This window comes from Pholcus phalangioides, unplaced genomic scaffold, assembly GCF_987345545.1.
Source record: "Pholcus phalangioides strain wild (caught in Gottingen) unplaced genomic scaffold, Ppha-v1.0 ptg000172l_1, whole genome shotgun sequence".
NCBI classification, from domain to species: Eukaryota; Metazoa; Arthropoda; class Arachnida; order Araneae; family Pholcidae; genus Pholcus; species Pholcus phalangioides.
The window spans coordinates 3,336,963-3,358,773 of record NW_028301637.1 but is presented as its reverse complement, the minus strand read 5'-3'; the positions used below and the strand labels follow the sequence as shown (position 1 = coordinate 3,358,773).

The following is a 21,811-nucleotide window of genomic DNA, read 5'->3' as shown; positions in this document are numbered from 1 at the left end:
AAAGAGGGAGATATCACGTGATACAAAAATCCTCATAACACCGGGTATTATAGCTAGTAAAAGTTTATTTGTACGAATAAACTAAATACAACGACATAACAAAAACAACACAACACATGAACTACGCACATACTGTATACAACGGTGTGATCTCCCAAGGGACCTACGTCCGTCGTAGTGACGTATAAATAAGAAAATATGCAAAAAAAAAAAAAAAATAGAAATCCGAGCCCTAGTAATAACTCTTTGCAGAATTCTTGTCCATTACAATTTCCTACACTTTTATTATCATTCAGATGGGGGGTACCAAAACATTATTCGCTTACACTTGAAAAATGGCATAGACAGCATGCATATGAGCATGCAATTTGAAGAATGTATAATTAATGCTTCTAATTACACGTTTAACTTGAAATCACCTTCTTATAATCATATTCATTTAGTTTGAAAAGTTCCTTCTCAACACTGAATTTGTACAGGGATTTTGCTTGGTCATGCCAGTCTATTCCTCTTTTGTAATACATGTCACCAGGGTAGTCGGGCACAGCTTTTCTGATAGCCAATGCTGCTGCTTTAATTCCTTTGACGTCCTTGAAGTTTGGGGTAAAAAAACAGATACAGCCGTCATTTTCGAAGAGAACCAAGTTGTCGGGATGTGCCGTCGAGCATATAATTTTAAATACTTTCATTTCGGGAAATTTTTTGTTAGCGACGGACCAAACCCTGTCCAGTTTTGTGAGTCCATCTCTACCTCTGTACCTCTTGTCGAAAAAGAGCATCCATTTCCCGCTTTCTTCATCGCAAGAGGGATGGCGTTCGTCCCTCAACCATTTTTCATTAGTCACTCGAGAAGGAATTACTCCGTCTTTCGAGGTAGTAAAGGTTGCCTCCTTGTTGAAAAAGCCTTTCGGATCTAAAAATGAAAGTTTTTCATTAGCTGCGATTAAAATAACCTTTCCTCACGGCGATTCACTCTGATTTTTATTCATTATCACAATAGAATGTAAACAGTTCCTTAGAGCAGTGGTTCTCAACCGGTGCTCCGCGGAGCCCTTGGGGTTCCTTATGCACTCCCCAGGGGCTCCACGGCTGCTCCACGAATTTAATAAAAAAACAGTAAAATTTAAAAAAATGATTATAAACACTTTTTAAATAGTAAACAGTAACTTTGATCAGTAATTAAAAAATCCTCCCACAGGGCTCCGCCATAGAATTTTTTTACTAAAGAGGGCTCCGCGAGTTAAAAAAGGTTGAGAACCGCTGCCTTAGAGGATGGACTTTATGACCCAAAAGGTTGCTTGAGACATTTGATGAGATAAAGATTTGCAAAATTCAGTATGAAACTTCCTATTAATCAAAACGAACAGCTGTGCCAGAAACTGTAGAAGATCAAAAATGTTAACGTGATAAGGACAAATAACCATTTAGAATAATACACCGACATGTTTCGCGACCCATGAATGCCAGAACATGTTGGTGCATTATTCCAAGTGGTTATTTGTCCTTATCACGTTGTTAGTATTTTTGGTCTTCTATAATTTCGGTCTATCTTTAATGCTTGGACCAAGCATGGCAGTTTGTTTTTTTCAGTAAAAGGCATCTACTTGAGTAGGTTTGTCTTGGAAGAGTAGATAAACTCTTGCCTATGTATAGTAAATACTTAGGAAATCGCCAACGAATAAGGCAAATGTAAGGAAATAATGCAAACGATATAAGGGGGCCGTTCAATTACGTCAGCAGATATTTGTGGAATTATTGACCCCCCCCCCTCCCCCTTATCAGCAAAAGTTAACAAAACTTTGCACCCCCCCCCCTCCGTGTCAACAAAATTTCATCAGCTCTGCCTCCTACCTCCTAACGCATATTAGGATCAAAGAAGTACGTGGGGAAGGGTCACGAACCTCCCTATACGTCCCCCCCCCCTCCAGACGATCAAAAAATTAGTTTTTGGATGCGAAAAATATTTTTAACAAAATGCAATTTCTGAAGAAATTACATTTATATGTCATAATCAATTTCTGTTGATTCCAATGCTATTTAAAGCCTAAGAACTCATTTTTTTAAATAAATTCATTTCCACCTACGCTCTAAGCCAGTGATTCCCAACGTGGGCGTTAACGCCCTCTGGGGGGCAATGGAATGATCCGGGGGGGGGGGTAGAAGCTACGGGTATAACATAGGATCCTATGGGTTAGATTGTGTTGGGGGAAAAAAAATTTTGAAGAAGGGGACGATGGGGGGAAAAAAAATTTCTGAAGAAGGGGACGATGAGGCAAAAAAGGTTGGGAACTATGCTCTAAGCGATATATGCTATATCCATGACCAGCGGGCCAAATGCGGTCCTCGGGGTTACCTGATGTGACCCGTCATCTCAAATTTAATTTTGTGAAAATGAACTGAGCGGTACATTTTCAGATCGCTTAAGTGACCCGTGGCACTGTTCCAGAGCATTTGAGCGGCCCATGGCACATTCACAGATCACTTAATTGGCCCGCGACACATTTGCAGATTTAATTGTGACCCGCGGCACAGTTCCAGTGCACCTAAGCGGGACGTCGAACATTCAGAGATCCCTTAAGTGAGATGTGGCACAGTTTTAGAGCACTTAAACGGCCCGTAGTGCAGTTCTATAACACTCAAGTTGTACACCGTACATTCCCAGATTACTTAAGTGTGACCCACGGCGCATTCCCAGATTATTTAAGTGATCCGCGGCACATTCCCAGATTACCTTAGTGATAGGCCATAATTACGGCTCACTTGAGTTTTCTGACACAGTTCTAAAGCACTTAAGTGGCACGCAACATATTTCTAGAACACTTGAGCGGACACACTTGGTCCGGACACATTTCCAGATCACTCGAAGGATCCGCGGAACATTTAGAGATCGCCAAAGTCGCTCTGTAGAGGACTTATCAGTAGGAAGAATGTTAGTTCAGGTGCCCACAAACTAGCAAAAGGTTTTTACCTCGTTTTTGGACCACCGAGTAAGATGCCATTAAGAATATTTCATATTTTTATAAAGGGTGGTTGATGACGTAAACATCGATAAAAACTAAGCAAACCCGAAACCCCCCTCACCCGTATGCTGACTTAATACTTGAATAACCACTAAGTGTCGTTCGTCTCTTCAGCGGATAAATAATATATCAAGCTGACCGCGGATCCCACTTTGATTGTTTACCAAACATTAACTTTCGGTTGTTTCAGCGGAAAGAAAATATTAGACTTCTACGAAGGGGCACATATATTCGGGTCTTCCAAAAAAATAAATTAGTAAACGACAATAAATCAGCACTACCGATCGTGCCGCAGTGGAGTAGGTTCATTATGAACAGGAATTCGAACAGACCAATCGGATGAATCTATTTCGCAAGCAGCCAGACAGGACGTTACAGAAGAAGCACTCAACTTCATCCTGGTCACGACGTGTGATGACAGACGTGTATTTTTTCTTTCCGCTGAGGAACCGAGAGAAGATTTGGTAACGGATACAAGTCAGATCCTTGATATACTTTTTTTATCCTTTGCAGATGACGTTCATAGCGTGTCAAAATGCATTAGGAGTTTTGTATTTTTTTTTCCATTGCATTTGCCTTAGGGGTCATTCAAGTATTACGTCAGCATCGATGGGGGGAGTTTCCGATTTGCTGACTTTTGATGATAAGGGGTGGGGGGGGGGGGTGCTTGGATGATGCCTACGTCATCAACCACCCTTTATAAAGATATGAAATATTCTTAATGGCATCCCGAACTGTGGTTTGTGGGCACCTGAACTAACAATCTTCCTACTAATAAGTCTCCTAGAGAGCCGTGATCTTCTCTAAATGTTTCGTGAATCCTTCAAGTGATCTAGAAATGTGCTTGGGCCACTTAAGTGCTCTCGAACGGTGCCTCGGATCATTCAAGTGATCCGTAATTATGCCGCGGATCAATTAAGTAATCTGGGAATGTGCCGGGGTAACTTGAGTGATGTAGAACCACACTGGGGGTGGCCCTAAACTGTGCCCTAAAACTATGGCACATGTCACTCAAAGGATTTCTAATTGCGCCACGGATCGCTTAAGTGTTCTGAAACTGTGTCGCGGGGTCATTTAAGTGATCTGTGAATGTGCAGCAGGCCTACTTTACTAAATCGATGGTTAAATAGTATTTTTAATGATATTTCTATTAGAGCAAAGTTTTCACCATGTTAAAAGGTAAATGAGTATGCATAGTCAATAAATTCTAGTTATGCCGATTCCAGTGAATAGTGAGTGAAATAATGTAGCAACCAACATACCTACATTACTTGCGAATCCTACGTGACACATGTTCATTATTAAGTTAGAATTGGTTGTCATTTTACTGATCTCTCTATTGACGAAAATTGGATAATTCGAACTAAAATAATAATTTGCACAGTAACTGTGCAGTAAAAAAGCAAGGCAGTATTTAGTTATTGCTTTAAAATTACCACATTCCCCTAACCGTTTCAACTTACCAAATTCATCCCATATGAAAAGTTCTTTATTAGCGTCGAACTTGTACAAAGCCTTGCCATGCCTATCATCGGCCATTCTGTATTCCAAATGCTCGACGTAATCGGGTACAGCTTCTCTGATACAAACAGCAGTTGATTCGATTTCCTTTACAAGCAGCTTATTACTGGTGTAACAATAGATTAGGCCGTCTGAAGAGACGGCCGTACAGCATTCAACTGCCTGGAATTTACCATCGTCGTACAATTTCACTACGGCTTGCCAAGCTCTGTCCAGTTTTGTGAGGTCATCTTCTTCGCCTTTGTAAGTGTTGTCCAGGCGTAGTACCCATTTCCCGCCTTTCTTCCAATCAGGCGTTCCGAAACTTAACTTAGGCACATTCGTCACTCTAGACGGAGGAATTCCTTCAGTTTCGGTCTCAGGATCTAGAATAAACGCAAAGCAAACGATTCACGAAAACCTGGAAAATGCGTCAAATGAGTAAAAAGGGAGCATTAATTTCTCCTCAAAAGTTAATATTGGCAAGAAAATGCACTTTATTCATGAAAGTGATTTATTACATTCAATTAGGCTTTACCATCTGATGGTAATCCATATAAGTATATAATCACATGTCCTGACTGATTCACTAATTCATCATCGGGAGTTCAAAACGGGGTTCAAAGGTTATATAGATAAATCATGTCGAGACGAAACCGCTAAAACTATAAATATGGAATTTAGTCGATACTTTCAAGGACTCAGTATGAAGGGTTTTTTTCTAAATTCAACCCCCTAAGGGGGTCATAAAAGGGTTCAAAGGTAACAGAGAAATCACGCCGAGCCTGGACTTCTGGAGCTTAATTATGAAATTTGGTCATTAGTTTCATTTCAAAACGTAAAAACTAACCAAAAAGGTGTTTCCGAAATTCGACTCATAAGAGAGTTTAAAGGTAACATAGAGAAATCAAGCTTCGCCGAAACCGCTGGAGCTATAATTATGAAATTTGGTCAGTAGTTTTAGTTTGTAATGCACGCGTGCGCACGCGCACACACACACACACACACACTAAAAAGGGATATTTCAAAATTCTACATAAAAGGGGGGGGGGTGACTTCCAAAGGTTATATGCCACAATCATCGCCGAGTGAAAACAGCAGAAGCTATAAATGGGAAAAATTTGGTGAATATTATATTTTAAAATACAGAGAATCACTACGACGGGATTTCTTAAAATTTGACCCTTAAGGGTGTCCGAATGTTATATAACGTTTTGCATTCGAGGGCCATATCAATAGTTTCGTGAAATTACGAAGGTCATATTTAATGGGAGGGATGAATCATTGTGGAACTGTCTATACGCCGAATCATTGGGGTAGGGCCCCTCCCTCCTTTTCTGATCTAATTCAGAAAATTTTCTCTTAACTGCTTTTGTAATTAAACTTTCCGTATCTCTCTTATTGCTTCGAAGTGGGGAACTAGTCAACAAGAACTTTGATCAAAAATTGATAAGATATACCGATTGTTCGCACAGTTTTTATTTACCAACGTTATTTCCTTGGTCGCTCAGAGCACGTAACCGGTCCGCCAAGACACCGAATAGTAAAAAAATCGGTATTCCATTATCTGAAACTTGATCGCGATTCATTTTGGACATTCCTTTGGTTACGTGCTCTGAGTGACCAAATCCTTTTCTATTCTCCACTTCGACAATAGGGGACCGGCCCTTATGAGATGATCAGTGATTAAAGGCTACCTTTCAGTTCGAGTGCAATTCCTCTATTGCTAAATACGTTCGTTTTTAAACTTTTCGCTATACTGTATATATGTATAGCCATTACGCCGACATAATTTCCGTAAGTCGAATTATTTCTGCGTCAGAAATTGTACTTTAAAAGACTAACTGTTGTTTATTAAGATAAAAACGAGATCATCCAGCTAATTATAGCCAATAAGTGTTTAGCACTGGGATTTCCAAATAGTGTGCCGCTGCATCTCAGGGTGCCACGAGATTAACCGGATAGATGTGCCATCTTGAGAATAACATTCCATTAAAAATACCAAATAGGTTAGTAATTTCCAACGGTGTGTCGTGTGGCACTTAAATGCCTAGAGATCGTGCTGTCTTGCAGCGGAGTCTCCAATTACATTTATTATTCAAAATTAAATTAAGAGTTAAACTGCAAAAACTCAGCTTTTGATACGGGGGGGGGGGGGGATAAATACTGTAAAAGAAAATTTCAACTCACATACACGAATCTCAGGACAAGATTTCTCTATTATCGAAGAAATATCCCAAAAAAAATTTTCCCTGTAAAGAATGAAGAAGAATTTGGTCGCTCAGGGCACGATAACTAAATGTCATTGGTGGGCCAAGGGTTGAAGGCTCACCCCTACATTAGACAGTTCCATTCTAAGTCCTCACACTTGCTGAGTAAAAAAAAAAACAATATAATTTTAGCTTAAAGGTCTGGTTTAAAGAAACAAAGTCTCGTTTCAAAAGTTTAAAAAGAATGGAACAGTTGAACATTTTGCAAACAATTATGTGGGAAAGAAAAACAGAGTTGTCATTACTCGTTTACCATACGTCCCGTCCACCCAAACGGGATGTAAGGTCACCGTACTTGGAAACGGGATCATTTGGTTATTGTTATCATAAAGCCCGAGTCCCAATATGATCACATCAAGCAGGGCTGGACTGCATGTCACTTTATGGATCAAAATTACTTTTACTCACCAAAGGAATGAGATACGAAAAAATTCTTTTCAATATCGAGCATATAAAGAGACGATCCCTCACAATAGCAGTCTTTGGCTTGCTTATAATAAATGTTCTTGTGGTAATTACATACAGCATCTCTGATAAGAAAAGCTGCAGATTTGACTTCTTCAACGTTATAAAAATCACGCGTGTGGCAACAGATTACACCACCAGAAGTGCTAAGGTGAGGGTTCAGCCATTCCACCGCCAGCAGTTTTTCTTTAGCACGTAATTTTTTCAATGCGATCCAGGCTCTGTCCAGTGCAGTGCGCTTGTCATCTTCGCTGTTGTACTTATTGTCGAGATACAGAATCCATTTTCCGCCTCTATCCAAATTAGGTTCGCCTAAACGAAACATGCGCTCAACCATGAGCGGAGCATTCTTCCTGTCAGACGGCAGAGTTTTCTTGGTTGTTAGTGTGTTTTTCTTGTTGGAAAAAATTACATTTTCTTCCCGTTTCAGGCGCTTTGGAGCTGGAAAAATACCAAGATAGTTCATCAAATAAACTAATCAATGAAATTAATTAACTAAAAAATAAAACAATATAAAATGTATGTATGCACAGTATATACCGGGTGTCGCAAAAATGGTCGCACAACTTTTGAAGGTGGTGATAGCAATGCAATGTTTGTGCAAGCAGTACAATGACTTGTGGTAGATTTTGCGTTACCCGGGTTGCACCGTGAGAATACAAATACAAGGCCATAGCAAGCAAAATGCCCAACGAGGTGGCTGAGAAAAAGATGCCCATAATAAATATGGATGGTCATATATTTCGAAAATACAGCAAAAGGCCTACCACATTGCAATACCCTGCACTCTCGAAAGATTGATTGTACTTATTGCAGCAAATCCGTCAGAAAAATACGATATTCGCTTCTGGTGAAGTTGGCACTCTCCAAAAACACCCTCTACTGCCTTTGCTATTGCAATTCGACCGCACATTCTGTGACCAAAAATGCTAGTTTAAGAGTCTTCTATCACCTCTTAAAGTTTGACCACATGAATTTAGACTCGCCGTATGGAAGTTTGATTAAATTTCCTCTTTTTCCGGCGATTATGCATAATAACCAAATAAAGTTGGGAAGTCTAATAAATATGGAAAAAAATGTGTAACCTTTCTTCTCTTCATTCAACCAATTAATTTTTCCCCTACACATGATACGTACACTACACATATTATGCAATAAAAATGAAATTAATAGTTAAAAAACATTCATAAAACATTATCAGTCTTATAAGGTTGAATTTTTTCACTGATATAAACAAACAAAACCAACATTATCATTCGAATTAACCATCCTGGACCCTAGTTATGTTTAGTTAATTATATAATTGATTGACGGTTTGTCATATTTATCAATACGAGCAAGGGATTTAACATAGTCTTGATTGAATTTGATAAATACTCGGTTTACGGTCAAATATTAATAAATTAGGGTTTGGGGAAAAAATTACAGTTCGCCTGATTTTACTGTCCGCTAACGGGGAATGAGATACATTAAAACCCTATTCTACGGGACCGGAGATCAGAAAAGTGTTCGTTAACGGAGAGGGAATGTTCCACTGTACTTATGCAAACAATTTTGGAAAGCCTGTATAATTCTATCATACAGTCGCCTTAATCATGAGCCACCGTAGTATTTAGTAAATATCTTTTAAGTAAAAAAGTATGAATAATAACAAATAATGAATGAAATTATTGTCACCCGTATGTATATTTTATTACTACTATTAATGAAAATTTATTAAAAATTTCAATCAACCACACGAAGAAGTGCAAACCTGGCATTTCGACATCCTTTTCCATTGTTCTTATTTAATCTCTTCTATCACCTCCTTAAGTTTGACCACATGAAATTAGAATCGCCCTGTATAGTCCTTAAGAAAATAACAAACGTTTTAGAGCTAGATAGAGAACCACTTAACACATTAAAATTTACAAGTAATTGTGTAGTTTAATTTTACTGTGCTAATTAATAAGCAATGCAATTTAATAGTATGTTGCTAAACTAAAAATGGCGTTACTTGGACCTCAATAGGAAATAGTCCCAAGCAACCCCAACATGTTTAATCATACATTTTCAAATTTCACCGTAAAGATAACTGATATCATCACTTCTAACTTGAACTAACTTAGAACTATCAACATCTAATTGATATCATCACATTCACTAGATAATTGATATCATCACATTCACTAGATAATTGATATCATCACATTCACTAGATAATTGATATCATCACATTCACTAGATAATTGATATCATCACATTCACTAGATAATTGATATAATTTTGAAGTATGACTTTTCAAAAATTTCATTTTCGAAAAGTCATAAAAAAATTAAAGTTTCTTTGCGAACAAATTTTGAAAAATTTGGCATTCTTTCTTTCATTACACCTTTTCATTTCCAAAAATGTTCGTTTCATACATAAGTTTGTATTTGAAATAAACTATGGTGCGCAAACTGTACTTTTCCAATTTGACACACGTGACACATGTCCTATCGCAGGGGTTCTTAACCTAACCTATGTGCTCGCGACTTAAACGTGGGTCGCAAGGGGCTTCTGAGATAGGTCATACAAATGCACTCCCAATCTGGTAATCAATCCCTTTTTCAGCCACTCGGGGGGGTTTTCAGAGGCATCTCAGCAATTTCGGCGGGCTGAGCTGGGACTCAGATATTATTTTTGGGGCCACCGGAGCTATGATTTCAAAAAATAGGGGCTGGGTGGGGATTATTGACATTCAAAAAAAAGGATAACATAGTAAAGTTTCCCCCGACTTCTTATCGGTCGTAGGTCCTCGGCGGTACCTCCACTACGATTCCAGGACGAAATAACTGGATTCTAGACTCCCAAAAGAAGAAAACAACACTTTATTTAATTCATTATCCAACACCTCCACGAAACCGTCCTGTCTCTTCGGTACCAACTTTCGCACCTCCTCTTTTTCGAATGTTTCCAACCGTTCTCGTTTCCCTCTCTCGCGACTCCTGTTTCTGCTCGGCCTTTTTCCAACCTCTTTTCTCCTGAACCTTACACGTCCCATCATCGAAAAGCACATCCATCATTTTTAAATGATGATGATGCTTCAAGAGCGTAACTCGGTTTCTCACGGCTACCGTGATAGAGAGAGAGAGGGCGTCGGCATTACCTTGCATATCCCCCTTCCGGGTCCTCCACGCCAACGCATGACGCTATCTGGTAGGCGAGCGTTGTATCGTGCAGCAGCAGCTACTTTGGCGGCGGCGGCCATACCATCCTTGAATGGCAAATTACGGTTGTTCATCCAAGAGTTCATGGGGTGGTGGTCACCACCGGCATAAGAGAAGGATGGCCTTTCCCTGCCCTGATTCCTGGGCACGCCGTTGTTGGCGATTGAAGATTTAGCCGGTTGGCTTCTCGTTTTCTCGGTCTTTGACTGCCGGTTCGTAGCTCTGCTGATTCCTTTGGCAAATGGACACGAAAACAATCGTCAGTTCGATTGCTTGGACGTTTCCTGCCTATCCGGGAACCGGTTCGGTGCCGATCTCCTCCCTCTGACAGCACTACCATCGTCGTATCGTTTCGAGTTCATGTTCTTGAGCTGCGAGTCCTTGCCCTCGGATGCGGACGCGACCCGATTGGTCTTGCACTGGATGAGGGCGAACGTCTTCTTCACCATGTTCCCGTTGACGTAGAGACAGCGCCTCGTACAGACATCCGGTATCTTAGATCCTCGATTGACGACTGCCACGTCGACGACTTCTCCGTGTTCTGATATAAACTGCGACAGTGACTCGGGTGTCATTTCCTCGAACGGCATGTTGCAGACTAGGATCATTATTGCGCATCTGGTCTCGAAAGCCGGTACGGGCACAATCCGGCGCACTTTAGTGCCTCCTCCGTTGACTTGGAGTTTGTTCGAGTTCCTGAGACAGTACCGGACGACCCTCCCGCCCTTGGTCAGGGTCTTGACCTTCCTGAAGGATGAAACCAACCTCAGGCTGATGTAGCCCTCCTTGTTTCTCTGGATTTGTTTCAGCCGAAAGTTGTTCTTCATGATGTGGAAGTCGGTGAAGTAGCTCTCGACTTGGGATATGATCCTCTCTTCAAGTTCTTCGTTAGGTATGCAAAAATCGTTGTTATTGCCGTTGTTGGCCTTCTGTTTGCCATCGGCAGATGAAGTACACACACCGTCCCTACGGTTTGGCTCATTCATCGGACTTGGAACTAGTACATTTCCCAAGAGTGCGTCGTACGCCGTCGGACATATTAACATTTCATTTATCAAGCGACTCGACATTGCGCAAGAAATCGGCACGTAACCGTGTTTGCCGTCGCTGATCTTCATCATATATATTTTCAGAGGGGCTATCTCACTTTCGCCAAATGCGGACTTGATCCTTATTCTCCCCTCGCCTTCACTGTCGTCGATCTCAACCAAATCCGATCTAACGACTGAGATTTGGGTCCCAGAATCGACTACGCCTCTTATTGTCTTCTGACCACATTTCAAACTCACGGTCTGCGGTGTGTCAATGTCCGCACCGACACCAGCTGCCGGCACCGTGATATGTGCTGTTAGGACTGTGGCTTCTTCAATCATGTCCCCCTCTTCTGTTTGGACAGAGTTCGCCTGGGCCCGACTCAAAGGCTCCTGCTGGACTCTTGCAGGACAAAACCTTGCTATATGGCCTTCTGCTCCACACGCATAACATAACAAGTGACTGCGGCTCTCTCTCTGGTATTCGAACCCATCGTCGCTTTAGGTGGGAAGGACTCACCCTGAAGCCTCTGGTTTCCGCTGGCTTTCCATCTCGGACCCCCAAAGCCGCCGTCCATCCATCGAAATAGGTACACAGTTCGTGGTAGAAGTCTCTCCAAGTGCCCTCTTGATTCTTGTGGCGCGAAGAAAACATCTGTCGGAACTTCTCTGGGGTGAGTTTGAATCTCCGCAATAATAATTCTTTAACTTGGTTATAGTCCTGTACTTGCTCTTCCGGTTCGCGGGCAATTAACTGGTTCATCTCGTAGGGAAGAAGTCCCAAGAGCTCAGCTAACCAATCTTCCCGTGCCAGGGCCACACGACGAGCTTGCCGCTCGAACAGCACCAGGTACAGACTTATGTCCTCTTCCATCATGAACTTTTGCATCAGGTTCTGGAAATCCCGGCCGGGGGTTCTGCCGCGCCCAGCTTGATTATTCTTCTCTCTTCTGGCTCCTGTCTCGATCCTCAGTCTTTCGAGTTCATGTTTCATCTCCTTTTCTCTACGCCGCTCCTCCATCTCCATCTTTTCTCTCTCTCTTTCCTATTGCTTATGATCGTTTTCAGCATCTCTCTGCATGTCGCTTCGTTGTGCAGTTCACTTTCCTGTATGGTACTCACTAAATGCATTAAGTTGAACTCCGGTCGGACTTCTACCCCTAAGTTGGCGGCCATTTTCTCCAGATCCTCCTTATTCCCTTTTGCCAAATTATTTATCCTTATTTATCGTCTCGATACCGCCGCACAACACTTGCTTCTCTTCCCTAGGCAGGATTGCCCCTCTCAGCACCGGTTGTCGTGTTGACTTCACGAAAAAAAAAAAAAACAGCGTGGAAGCTCGACGCTGCTGCTATCCTTCTATACGAACCGGGGTGGTTCCACCATCGCTAGGACACTCTTCTTCGAATTCAGCTCACAATCTTGAGTCGTTGAAGCCACGACCCTATCCTGTCGACTGCGTCAGTAAAGTTTCCCCCGACTTCTTATCGGTCGTAGGTCCTCAGCGGTACCTCCACTACGATTCCAGGACGAAATAACTGGATTCTAGACTCCCAAAAGAAGAAAACAACACTTTATTTAATTCATTATCCAACACCTCCACGAAACCGTCCTGTCTCTTCGGTACCAACTTTCGCACCTCCTCTTTTTCGAATGTTTCCAATCGTTCTCGTTTCCCTCTCTCGCCACTCCTGTTTCTCCTCGGCCTTTTTCCAACCTCTTTTTTCCTGAACCTTACAAGCATTATTAAAGAATTCGTAGAATGCGAATTTATTTAATATGAACTCACCAAACAAATATTAATGAAAATTTGGAATCAATGAGAATTTGAAATTAATGAAAGGAATATATAATTCCCCCAGAATCAATGCGAAACATTTCCAGAATTGATGAATAATAATGCCAGAATTACTGAAAAAAGACTTGAAATTAATGAAAGAATTAATCCCAGAATTAATAAAAATCCATTATTTATGAAAGAAATAATTTCATAATCAGTGAAATCTCTCAGTAATTTGGAGAATCCTGTTTGATTTCGGAATGGGTCGCAAATTTGATTGTTTTATTGATTTTGGGTCACGGCTGGAAAAGGAAGAGAACACGTGTAACCAGTGCCCCATCACCTATGCCACTTTTCTCAGTAGCGGGACATAAACTTTACGATTACGTCTACCTAGCGGATCCAAGTTGTGGTCCAAGTCTTCAATTGTTCCTGTTTCACACAGTATGTCTAAACTGCTTACTTTATTATTGCTAACTAGCTATAACACCCGGAGCAGTGTCCGGGTTTTCCTCAATTACTGGGGGGATTGAAAAAGTGAAACCATTATTAAGGAATAAAAACTATTATACATAATACCGGCAGCATTAAACAACTGACGAACTACTGTGAAGCCACATACATGTCTGAAACGCATTGCTAGGGAGCCACGGTAACCAAAGTAAACATTCGAAAAGTCATTGTAGAGGCTAAGAAAAAATTGTTGCCCGACAATTTTTGTGCCCTGCTCTGACAAAATTTTAAAGTAGCCTATCGTTCAAGTCGGGCCCCATTTGGTATGAATGCAAAATTTGGCGACGATCGGTCTAAAATTGTTGATTTGTATAAAGAAAAAACAAACACACACACACACACACACAATAATAAAGTTGTTGTCATGTGTCTCCTAATGCCAAAAAAAAAAAAAAAAAAAAAAATCAACGTTTCCAAGCGCAATATTCACTAAGATATTCGAATTCCAAAAATGGAGGAAATTTCGGAAAAAACATCGCTAAATGCGGGTAAAACGGTTTATCCGTATTTAACGCTGTATTTTCCCCAACTTCCTTCCGTTTTTCGAATGTGAATATCTCAGTGAATATTGTGCTTAGAAACGTTGAATTTTTTTTTTTGTTGGCATTAGGAGACACATGACAACAACTTTCTAATTAGGTTTTGGGTCACACGGGGATCGTGTAAAAAGTTAATATTTGCTTTATTTTAATAATTATACAACCACTTGCAACATGAATGGCTTATCTAAATACTACACGTTATTTGGAAACTTTTTCTAATTGGAAATATACCTCTAGAATCGATGGTTCGCCAGTAAAATGCCATAACCCCTGTTGCCTATGCATCCGGTATATAGATCACCCTATATTCTTATCAGTGCAAGATAAAATACGTTTAACTAATCGAATTAAACTATCAGTCGAGAACATTCTTAAAAATATTGACGGACATCAAAATTGTCTATCCATGCTTTTATGAGAGTCTGTGCAAAAACTGGAACGATAAGACGTTTGATCATTTTTGATCATTTTTGTCGCACCACGGTCATTTTCTGCACACGAGGGCTAATTAGACCGGGACCTACAATTTATTGCCGATTCCGAACGGCAGGCTTGTTTTTCATACTCATCGAGAGGTTGGTGCGCTAACCCCTCGATGGGGGACTCCCTGCGGTAGCAATTTTTGCTGCGGTCAAGTCGCCGTTTTTTTTGTTGTACCCCTGCCCTGTGTCAGGGAAGTTTTCTGACAAGGACGAACTGGGTATCGAACTCGCGACACCTCTAAACATCCTTTGGTACTTTAGGCGAGCATCTTATCGACCGGGCTACCGCGCCCACGATAAGACGTAGAAAACAAATTAGCACGTGGAAATTTTTGTTATCGGGTAACTATTGTACGTCGCTTACCTGATAAGAAAATGCTGAACAGGATGCAAAAATTGTGACAGTCGTGTTTACTTTCAGAGCATCGATAGATTAGGCCAGTGACGGGTAAACTTTCTTAGGAGCGGGTCAAAAGACAGAAAGAAAAAGGTTTTTTTGGGATATATTTGTATTCCTTGAAGACTGCCATCGTTTCACGACGAACGAGACACTTATCCTTCATAACTGTGAAAATTAATAAACATAATTTGATAACTATACGGATAGTTATTAGGGTGTGTTCCATTTAAACCGATTTATATTTTAAAACTTACTGTTATGCTTTGCATATGCGAACAGTCGCCCCCCCCCCACACTTAATAGAATTTTCTTAAAACTTAAATCTGAAATTTCCATACTACAGTCAGTCATCGGTATTCGCGGATTTCACACTCGCGGTTTTCGTATTCGCGATCTTTTCTGGAAACACTTCGATAAAAATTCTCGTATTTATTTATTTATTCATTCAATACTGCTTGGCCGAGGCCTATACAAGGGAATGCGGTGGGAAAGTTTGACAGAAGAGACGGTTGACATTAAGACGACACCAACGAATAAGGCAAATACACGAAAATACTACAGTTCTAATACATTTCGACACCGGTTCTCTTACGAGTTGAATGGTGTCACTGTCCCAGATGTAACTATAGGGTCACCGATTTTTGGGAATTCTCATTGACGAGCGGCTTAGGTTTTCTGAACATTGTTTGACGGTGGTCAAAAAAGCGAATAGAATGCTCGGTTTCATTTTCAAAAAGGTCTCTTCGCGTTCTCCGAAAGTCATTCTTCCGCTTTTCCGAGGTTTGGTTCGTCCTGGGCTGGAGTATGCTGTAAGGTTTTGGAGACCATAAACCGACAGAGGGACATAGACTTGGTTGAAGGGGATGCAGAGAAGAGCAACTCGTGTCCTTATTGGTACACAAGGCCTGAGTTATGAAGACACTCAGATGCCGGCACTCTGCCGGCATTTTTTTAATGTGTTTCTGGGTGAGACGAGCATACTTGAATAATGCCAATATTATTCTGTAATTCAAATGAATTAATATCAACCTTTTCAGCGGCAATCCCGAGATATCTCGTCATCTGCTTTATTCCAGTCACTATCTCGGCTGTAAAAACGAGTTAAAGTTCTTATAACAGTAGAATATGACTTCCATCTTTCCCCCCGCCCCCCTCCAATCAATCAGCTGCTAGTGGGTGGAGTCATCTCTTGTTCAAGGTTAAATAAGAGAAGAAGCGAGGGGAAAAAAAAGACTGCTTCCCCTTTCTTTCAGCATTGTATAGAAACACGCTGAGTATAGATAATACAAAAATATTTTTCCCCCTTCCTAGATTAATATTTCTCTTCCTATAAAGCCACACGCGTCATGGCAGTTGTTTTTGTGTAACATAGTAGAGGAAATAAGAGCGATGTGTGGAGTAATTTTTTGGTTGGGTGGAAAAGCAGTTTTCAGCTCGAAATCGGAAAAAAAAATTGTTCTTGAAAATAGGTGGCAATTTGTGAAGTTTTCGATATGCCAAATATAATGTGGATCAGGAAAATTTTAAAAACCGCTTAAAGGGTCAAGTATATTCATTTGAATAATTATAAAAAACGTGATGGAACTTCCGTTCTTCAAAAATATGCACTTTTCCGAAAATTCTTTGATTTTGTACATTTATATGCATTAATACTAAAAAAGGCCAACACATTATAATTCATATGCGCACATACTGGCTCATATGAATATAATGGGTTCATATATATAATACGGGCTCTAAAAATGACATTGACATGTGCAGACCATTTTAGCTGCGACAATGTCCTGCAAAAGATATTATACATTGGTGGAAAAGTACATTATGAAACAAATATGTACACTAGTAGAACGGAAATAGAAATCATTGCGAACCTTATTGTTCGGTATTCATACACAGCGTGCGATTGGCTAACTCTCACTCCAAAGCCCCGGAAAATTCACCACCAACAAAATATTGATATTCAACGAGAATTTCGAGGACAAGAAATTCACCGCAAGGGAAATTCGCCAGAAACAATTCACTGTCACGGAAGTTCACCGACAACACAATTCAGCTACCAAAATTATGTAGCAGTTAGGCCGGGATTGCACTATAAAAGTTTGATAAAAGTCCTTTTATAAAATTTGAAAAATGCAACCAATAAGGTCATCAGTTGTAATTTTTAGAATGTGTGACCAATAAACTTATTGGTTAAAGTTTTCAAGTTTTATAAAAATACTTTTATCAAACTTTTATAGTGTAATCCCAGCCTTATATGGATTCGGCGAAGTTTTTTCGCGGACCGGCAGGATATTCCCAAAGACCAGTGATTGAGAAACACGGATCTAAACTAGAGGTGCATTTATGGTTTTGCTGACTGCGGGCTACACGAATTTTGCCTCCCTTTTCCCATTCTAATATAATTTTCTTGACTGCTCTTTCCTCGAATTCGCCACCCTGTGCTATAACCCGCTTGGTCTCTCCCCACTCCTGCTATTACACCTGTGTCTCCAAGTCACTGTTGCTTTGGTCACTCCCATTCTCACACACGCTTTAAGTCACTCTTTTAATCATTCATATGCTTGCATAACGTTTTGGTCACTCACATGCTTGCACACTGTTTTTGTCACACATGCTTACCCACTGTTTTGGTCAATTACAGTATAGTTGCACACGTCACTGGTTTGGTCGTTCAATGACAGGGTTCCTTGCTTTATAGCTTAATGCTCTTTTGATCATTTAAACGTTTACACATGCTCTAAGTCAGTAGTACGTAAACCTTTTGAAGCGCGACCCCCTTTTGACCGAACATTTTTTTCGGCGACCCCTGTATAAGCAGACATACGTCCCGGTTTTGAAGGAAGGCTTAGCCCTGTGAAGTTATTGCAGTGTGCAACCGTTCTAATAGGTGTAACGTACGGGATAATGGCGCACTTTAGTAATACTGAGTCCGTCCCTTTTATTCACTGTGACATAGATTTGCATACGGTTTCTTCTTCCCCAGGTTACATTTGCACGCATGATGTTCTTTTTCTCCCGATAAATTTCAACAGGAATGCAGTTTTGCGGAGCGGCCGTTTCGAAATGCGCAACCGCGTTTGCGTTTCATATTAGAGGCCTTTCACACGGAGCGGATGCGGGTCAGGAAGAAGTTTTAACAATTGGAATATACTGAGCCTTTCAGACGAGCCGAAATATCTCCGCACCTAGGGAATGTTCACGCGGGTCCGGGCGTCGCCCGCATGTGTCAAAACCTAAGTGCGGGCTCCGCATCCGCACATAGAAGTTTTGACAATAGGTTTATTCGAGGCTATCCACACGATGCGGATGCGGAGCGAATTCGTCCGCATCTTTGGCTACTTTTTAAAGCTTATTTCGCACTGAATTTTTTTAATTATTTGCCATAAATATCCTTATAAACACCATATGAGGGTCCCTGTTCATCAAATATGATGTACCCACATGCGTCTATCCCTTTGTTTCCTTCTGAGATAAAGGAGATATAGCAACTTTAACTGCCTTTTGTCCATAATTTACAATTTTATGCAATAAAAACTGCTAACAACGGCCACTGACGGGACCAAAATTATAAGCCGTTCTGTAATTCATTACGAATATTTAATTGACTAAATGCTTTAATAACTTTTAAATTTAATTTAAAAATTTAATTTTTTTAAATATTTAAAATTATTTTGAATATTTTTTAAATTTTTAATCCTTTAATTTTTTTAAACTTCAAAAAAATGATTTTATTAAACAACGTTATCCACGTACGGCGTTCACTCAGGGCCGGATTAAGACGTTTGAAGACCCTAGCACTTGAATATTTTTGGTGGTTCCCCCGAGACCTACAAAGTATATTTTACTCAATATTCAGTCTATAAACTTAAAAAATGAAATTTTATATTTCAGAAATGACTTATCTAAGGATGGGATTTCACTATAAAAGGCTTATGAAAGTTATTTTATAAAACTTGAAAAAAGCAACCAATTAATTTATCGGTTGCATTCGAGCAAATGCAACCGAACTTTTATAAAATATATTTTATAAAAGTTGAAAATTCAACTAATAGGCGCATCCGGTGATCTTATTGGTTGAATTTTTCACGTTTTATCAAACAGCTTCTACAAAACTTTTAAAGTGTAATCCCGGCCTGAGGCCGGTATTACACCACAAAAGTTTGATAAAATCCATTTTCTAAAACTCAAAAAATTCAACCAATAAAGCTCATAGGTTACATTCGAGCAAATGCAACTGATAATCTTATTGGTGGCATTTTTCAAGTTCTATAAACGAACTTTTATAAAACTTTTATAGTGTAATCCCGGCATAAGACAGAATTGTGATGTGAATATTTCTAAGCACAGGCATTTTGAAAGTCTCCCCCCCCCCCATTTTTCTACTTGCAAATTCTTTGATATCTCCTGAATTTTTTTTTTTTTTTTTGGAACATCGAATGTTTTAGATGTTTTTGGACTGGATTTTTCGAACATTGGTTGTTTTCCGGATTTTTCGAACATTGTTTGTTTTCCGGATTTTTCGAACATTGGTTGTTTTCGGGATTTTTCGAACATTGGCTGTTTTCCGGATTTTTCAAACATTGGTTGTTTTCGGGATTTTTCGAACATTGTTTGTTTTCGGGATTTTTCGAACATTGGTTGTTTTCGGGATTTTTCGAACATTGGTTGTTTTCGGGATTTTTCGAACATTGGTTGTTTTCGGGATTTTTCGAACATTGGTTGTTTTCGGGATTTTTCGAACATTGGTTGTTTTCGGGATTTTTCGAACATTGGTTGTTTTCGGGATTTTTCGAACATTGGTTGTTTTCGGAATTTTTCTTTCATATTTTTCCGAAAAGACAGATTTTTTTTTCAAAATCTTTTGAAAATATTTGAAAACATTTTCTCCCATCGCCTACTTGTGAGGATCAGAATGAAGACATCTTTATTCCCATATTCCATGGGGCTGTAGATTAAACCACCGAAGAATGACTCTAGGCTGCCTATGGGCACTGAATCAGGGATGAAGGAGAAAAATAATTACAAAAATTGCGAAAAAATAGTTTTTATGCACGAATTTCAAACTAAAGTTGCGGGCGATTCGTCCGCATCTTTAGTGTTCGTGTAAAAGGGTATGCGGACCCGCATCCGCTCCGTGTGAAAGGGGCCTTAGACCATGCATTCTTTGATGACAATTATTTACATTGGTGTGTACTATCACCTCTTAAAGTTTTTCCCATCTTTTCTGAATCACCCTGTATATATATATATATATATTGTGCCATGACATCGTGAAAGTCGGTAGTTCTATTTTATGATGACTCACTAAATAGGGCTTTTTCGAAATTCCATTCCCGAAGGGGTCGCATGGGGGGGGGCTCAAACGTTACATAGAGGCATAACGCCGAGTCGAAACCACCGAAGTAAGAAATATGAAATTTGGTTAGTATATTTTTTTTTATTTTGTAACGTAGAAACTCGTTGTAAAGGGATCTTTGAAAATTCAACCCCTGGGGGGGGGGGGGGCAAAGGTTATAAGAAGCAATCATCGCTGAAGCTATGAATATGAAATTTCTGAAAATATGGATTTCTGAAAATTTTATCCCCAAGGGGATATTGATAGTTTCAAATGTTATACGGGGGAGAAATTTTCAGATTACCAAGTCGACGTGAGCGGAGCCGGGAGTACACAGCTGGTTCATAATAACTTAGTAATGAAAAAGGAAAGTATTCAAATTCACATTACCTTTACGGAACTCTGTTTTCTCCTGGAATGAAATCAGAAGAGATAAAATTTGATTAAATTTCTTTTTTTTCCATAAGATTTTTAATCTTTAAATCTTAACTTTTAATCTTAATTTTTACACTTAAAATTATAAATTGAAAGGAAAAATTATAACCTTCAAGTTTTGAAGTTGTGGAGAAACTAAATCATGACATCAATTGCTTTACTGCCGGAAAAGATATGAATACTTGATAACAAACTGTGTAGATGTAATATATTTACAGTTAGCTCATACATATGAAAGGGAAATTTCCCTTCCATTTCACTAAGCCAGTGGTTGGTTCTCAGCCTATTCTGACTCGCGGAGCCCTTTCCAACGTATAATTTCTGTGGCGGAGCCCCGAGTTCTTAGCCCTCGGGGAGACTTTTTTAATATATAACTTATATGGTGGAATCCTTCAGACCTTTTTATTTATTTATTAATCAAATTTACTGATTTATTTTGCTTTCCTCGAGGTGCTGCGAAGCCCCTGGGAACTGCCAAAGGAGCACCGGTTGAGAACCGCTGCACTAAGCTATAAGGAAAGTTTACTTACAGCTCAGTGTTCCATTTAAACAAAGCAACCCCTTCAAAGAGTACAGGGTGCGCTTGCCGTTTGATTCATAAATGGTTCATAAAATGCATATAAATTGAACGAATTGGTACATTTGAATGCGGTTTGCGAAAAGTTATTCTCAACAGAGATTTTTTTTTGGGTACAGAAAAAAAAAACAAATTCGAAATTTCCTCAATAGAGGGCGTTTCACGAAAGCAAATCACGGGAAATGCGAAATTGGAGTCCTCTAAAATGCAGGGTGTACGATTTACAACTCATTTGTGAATTTTCCTGTTACTGGTGCTCATATAAGGTTTTTA

At 39.8% G+C, this 21,811-nt stretch overlaps 1 protein-coding gene across 2 annotated transcripts; it reads right to left on the bottom strand.

The window, feature by feature from the left end:
• Positions 1 to 262: 262 nt before the first annotated feature.
• LOC149063391 (uncharacterized) lies at positions 263 to 21,112 on the bottom strand. 2 transcript variants are annotated; one of them, XM_089255816.1, is made up of 6 exons: positions 21,071 to 21,112; positions 20,917 to 20,938; positions 9,009 to 9,104; positions 7,199 to 7,696; positions 4,484 to 4,906; positions 263 to 913 (listed from the first exon to the last, which is right to left on the bottom strand). In XM_089255816.1, exons 3-6 carry the CDS (start codon positions 9,031 to 9,033, stop codon positions 405 to 407), a joined length of 1,455 nt encoding a protein of 484 aa, XP_089111942.1. In that variant the 5' UTR covers positions 9,034 to 9,104; positions 20,917 to 20,938; positions 21,071 to 21,112; the 3' UTR covers positions 263 to 404. The 2 variants fall into 2 exon arrangements, with proteins under 2 accessions (XP_089111942.1, XP_089111941.1); XM_089255815.1 differs by having other exon boundaries at positions 20,917 to 21,098.
• Between the last annotated feature and the right edge of the window lie 699 nt (positions 21,113 to 21,811).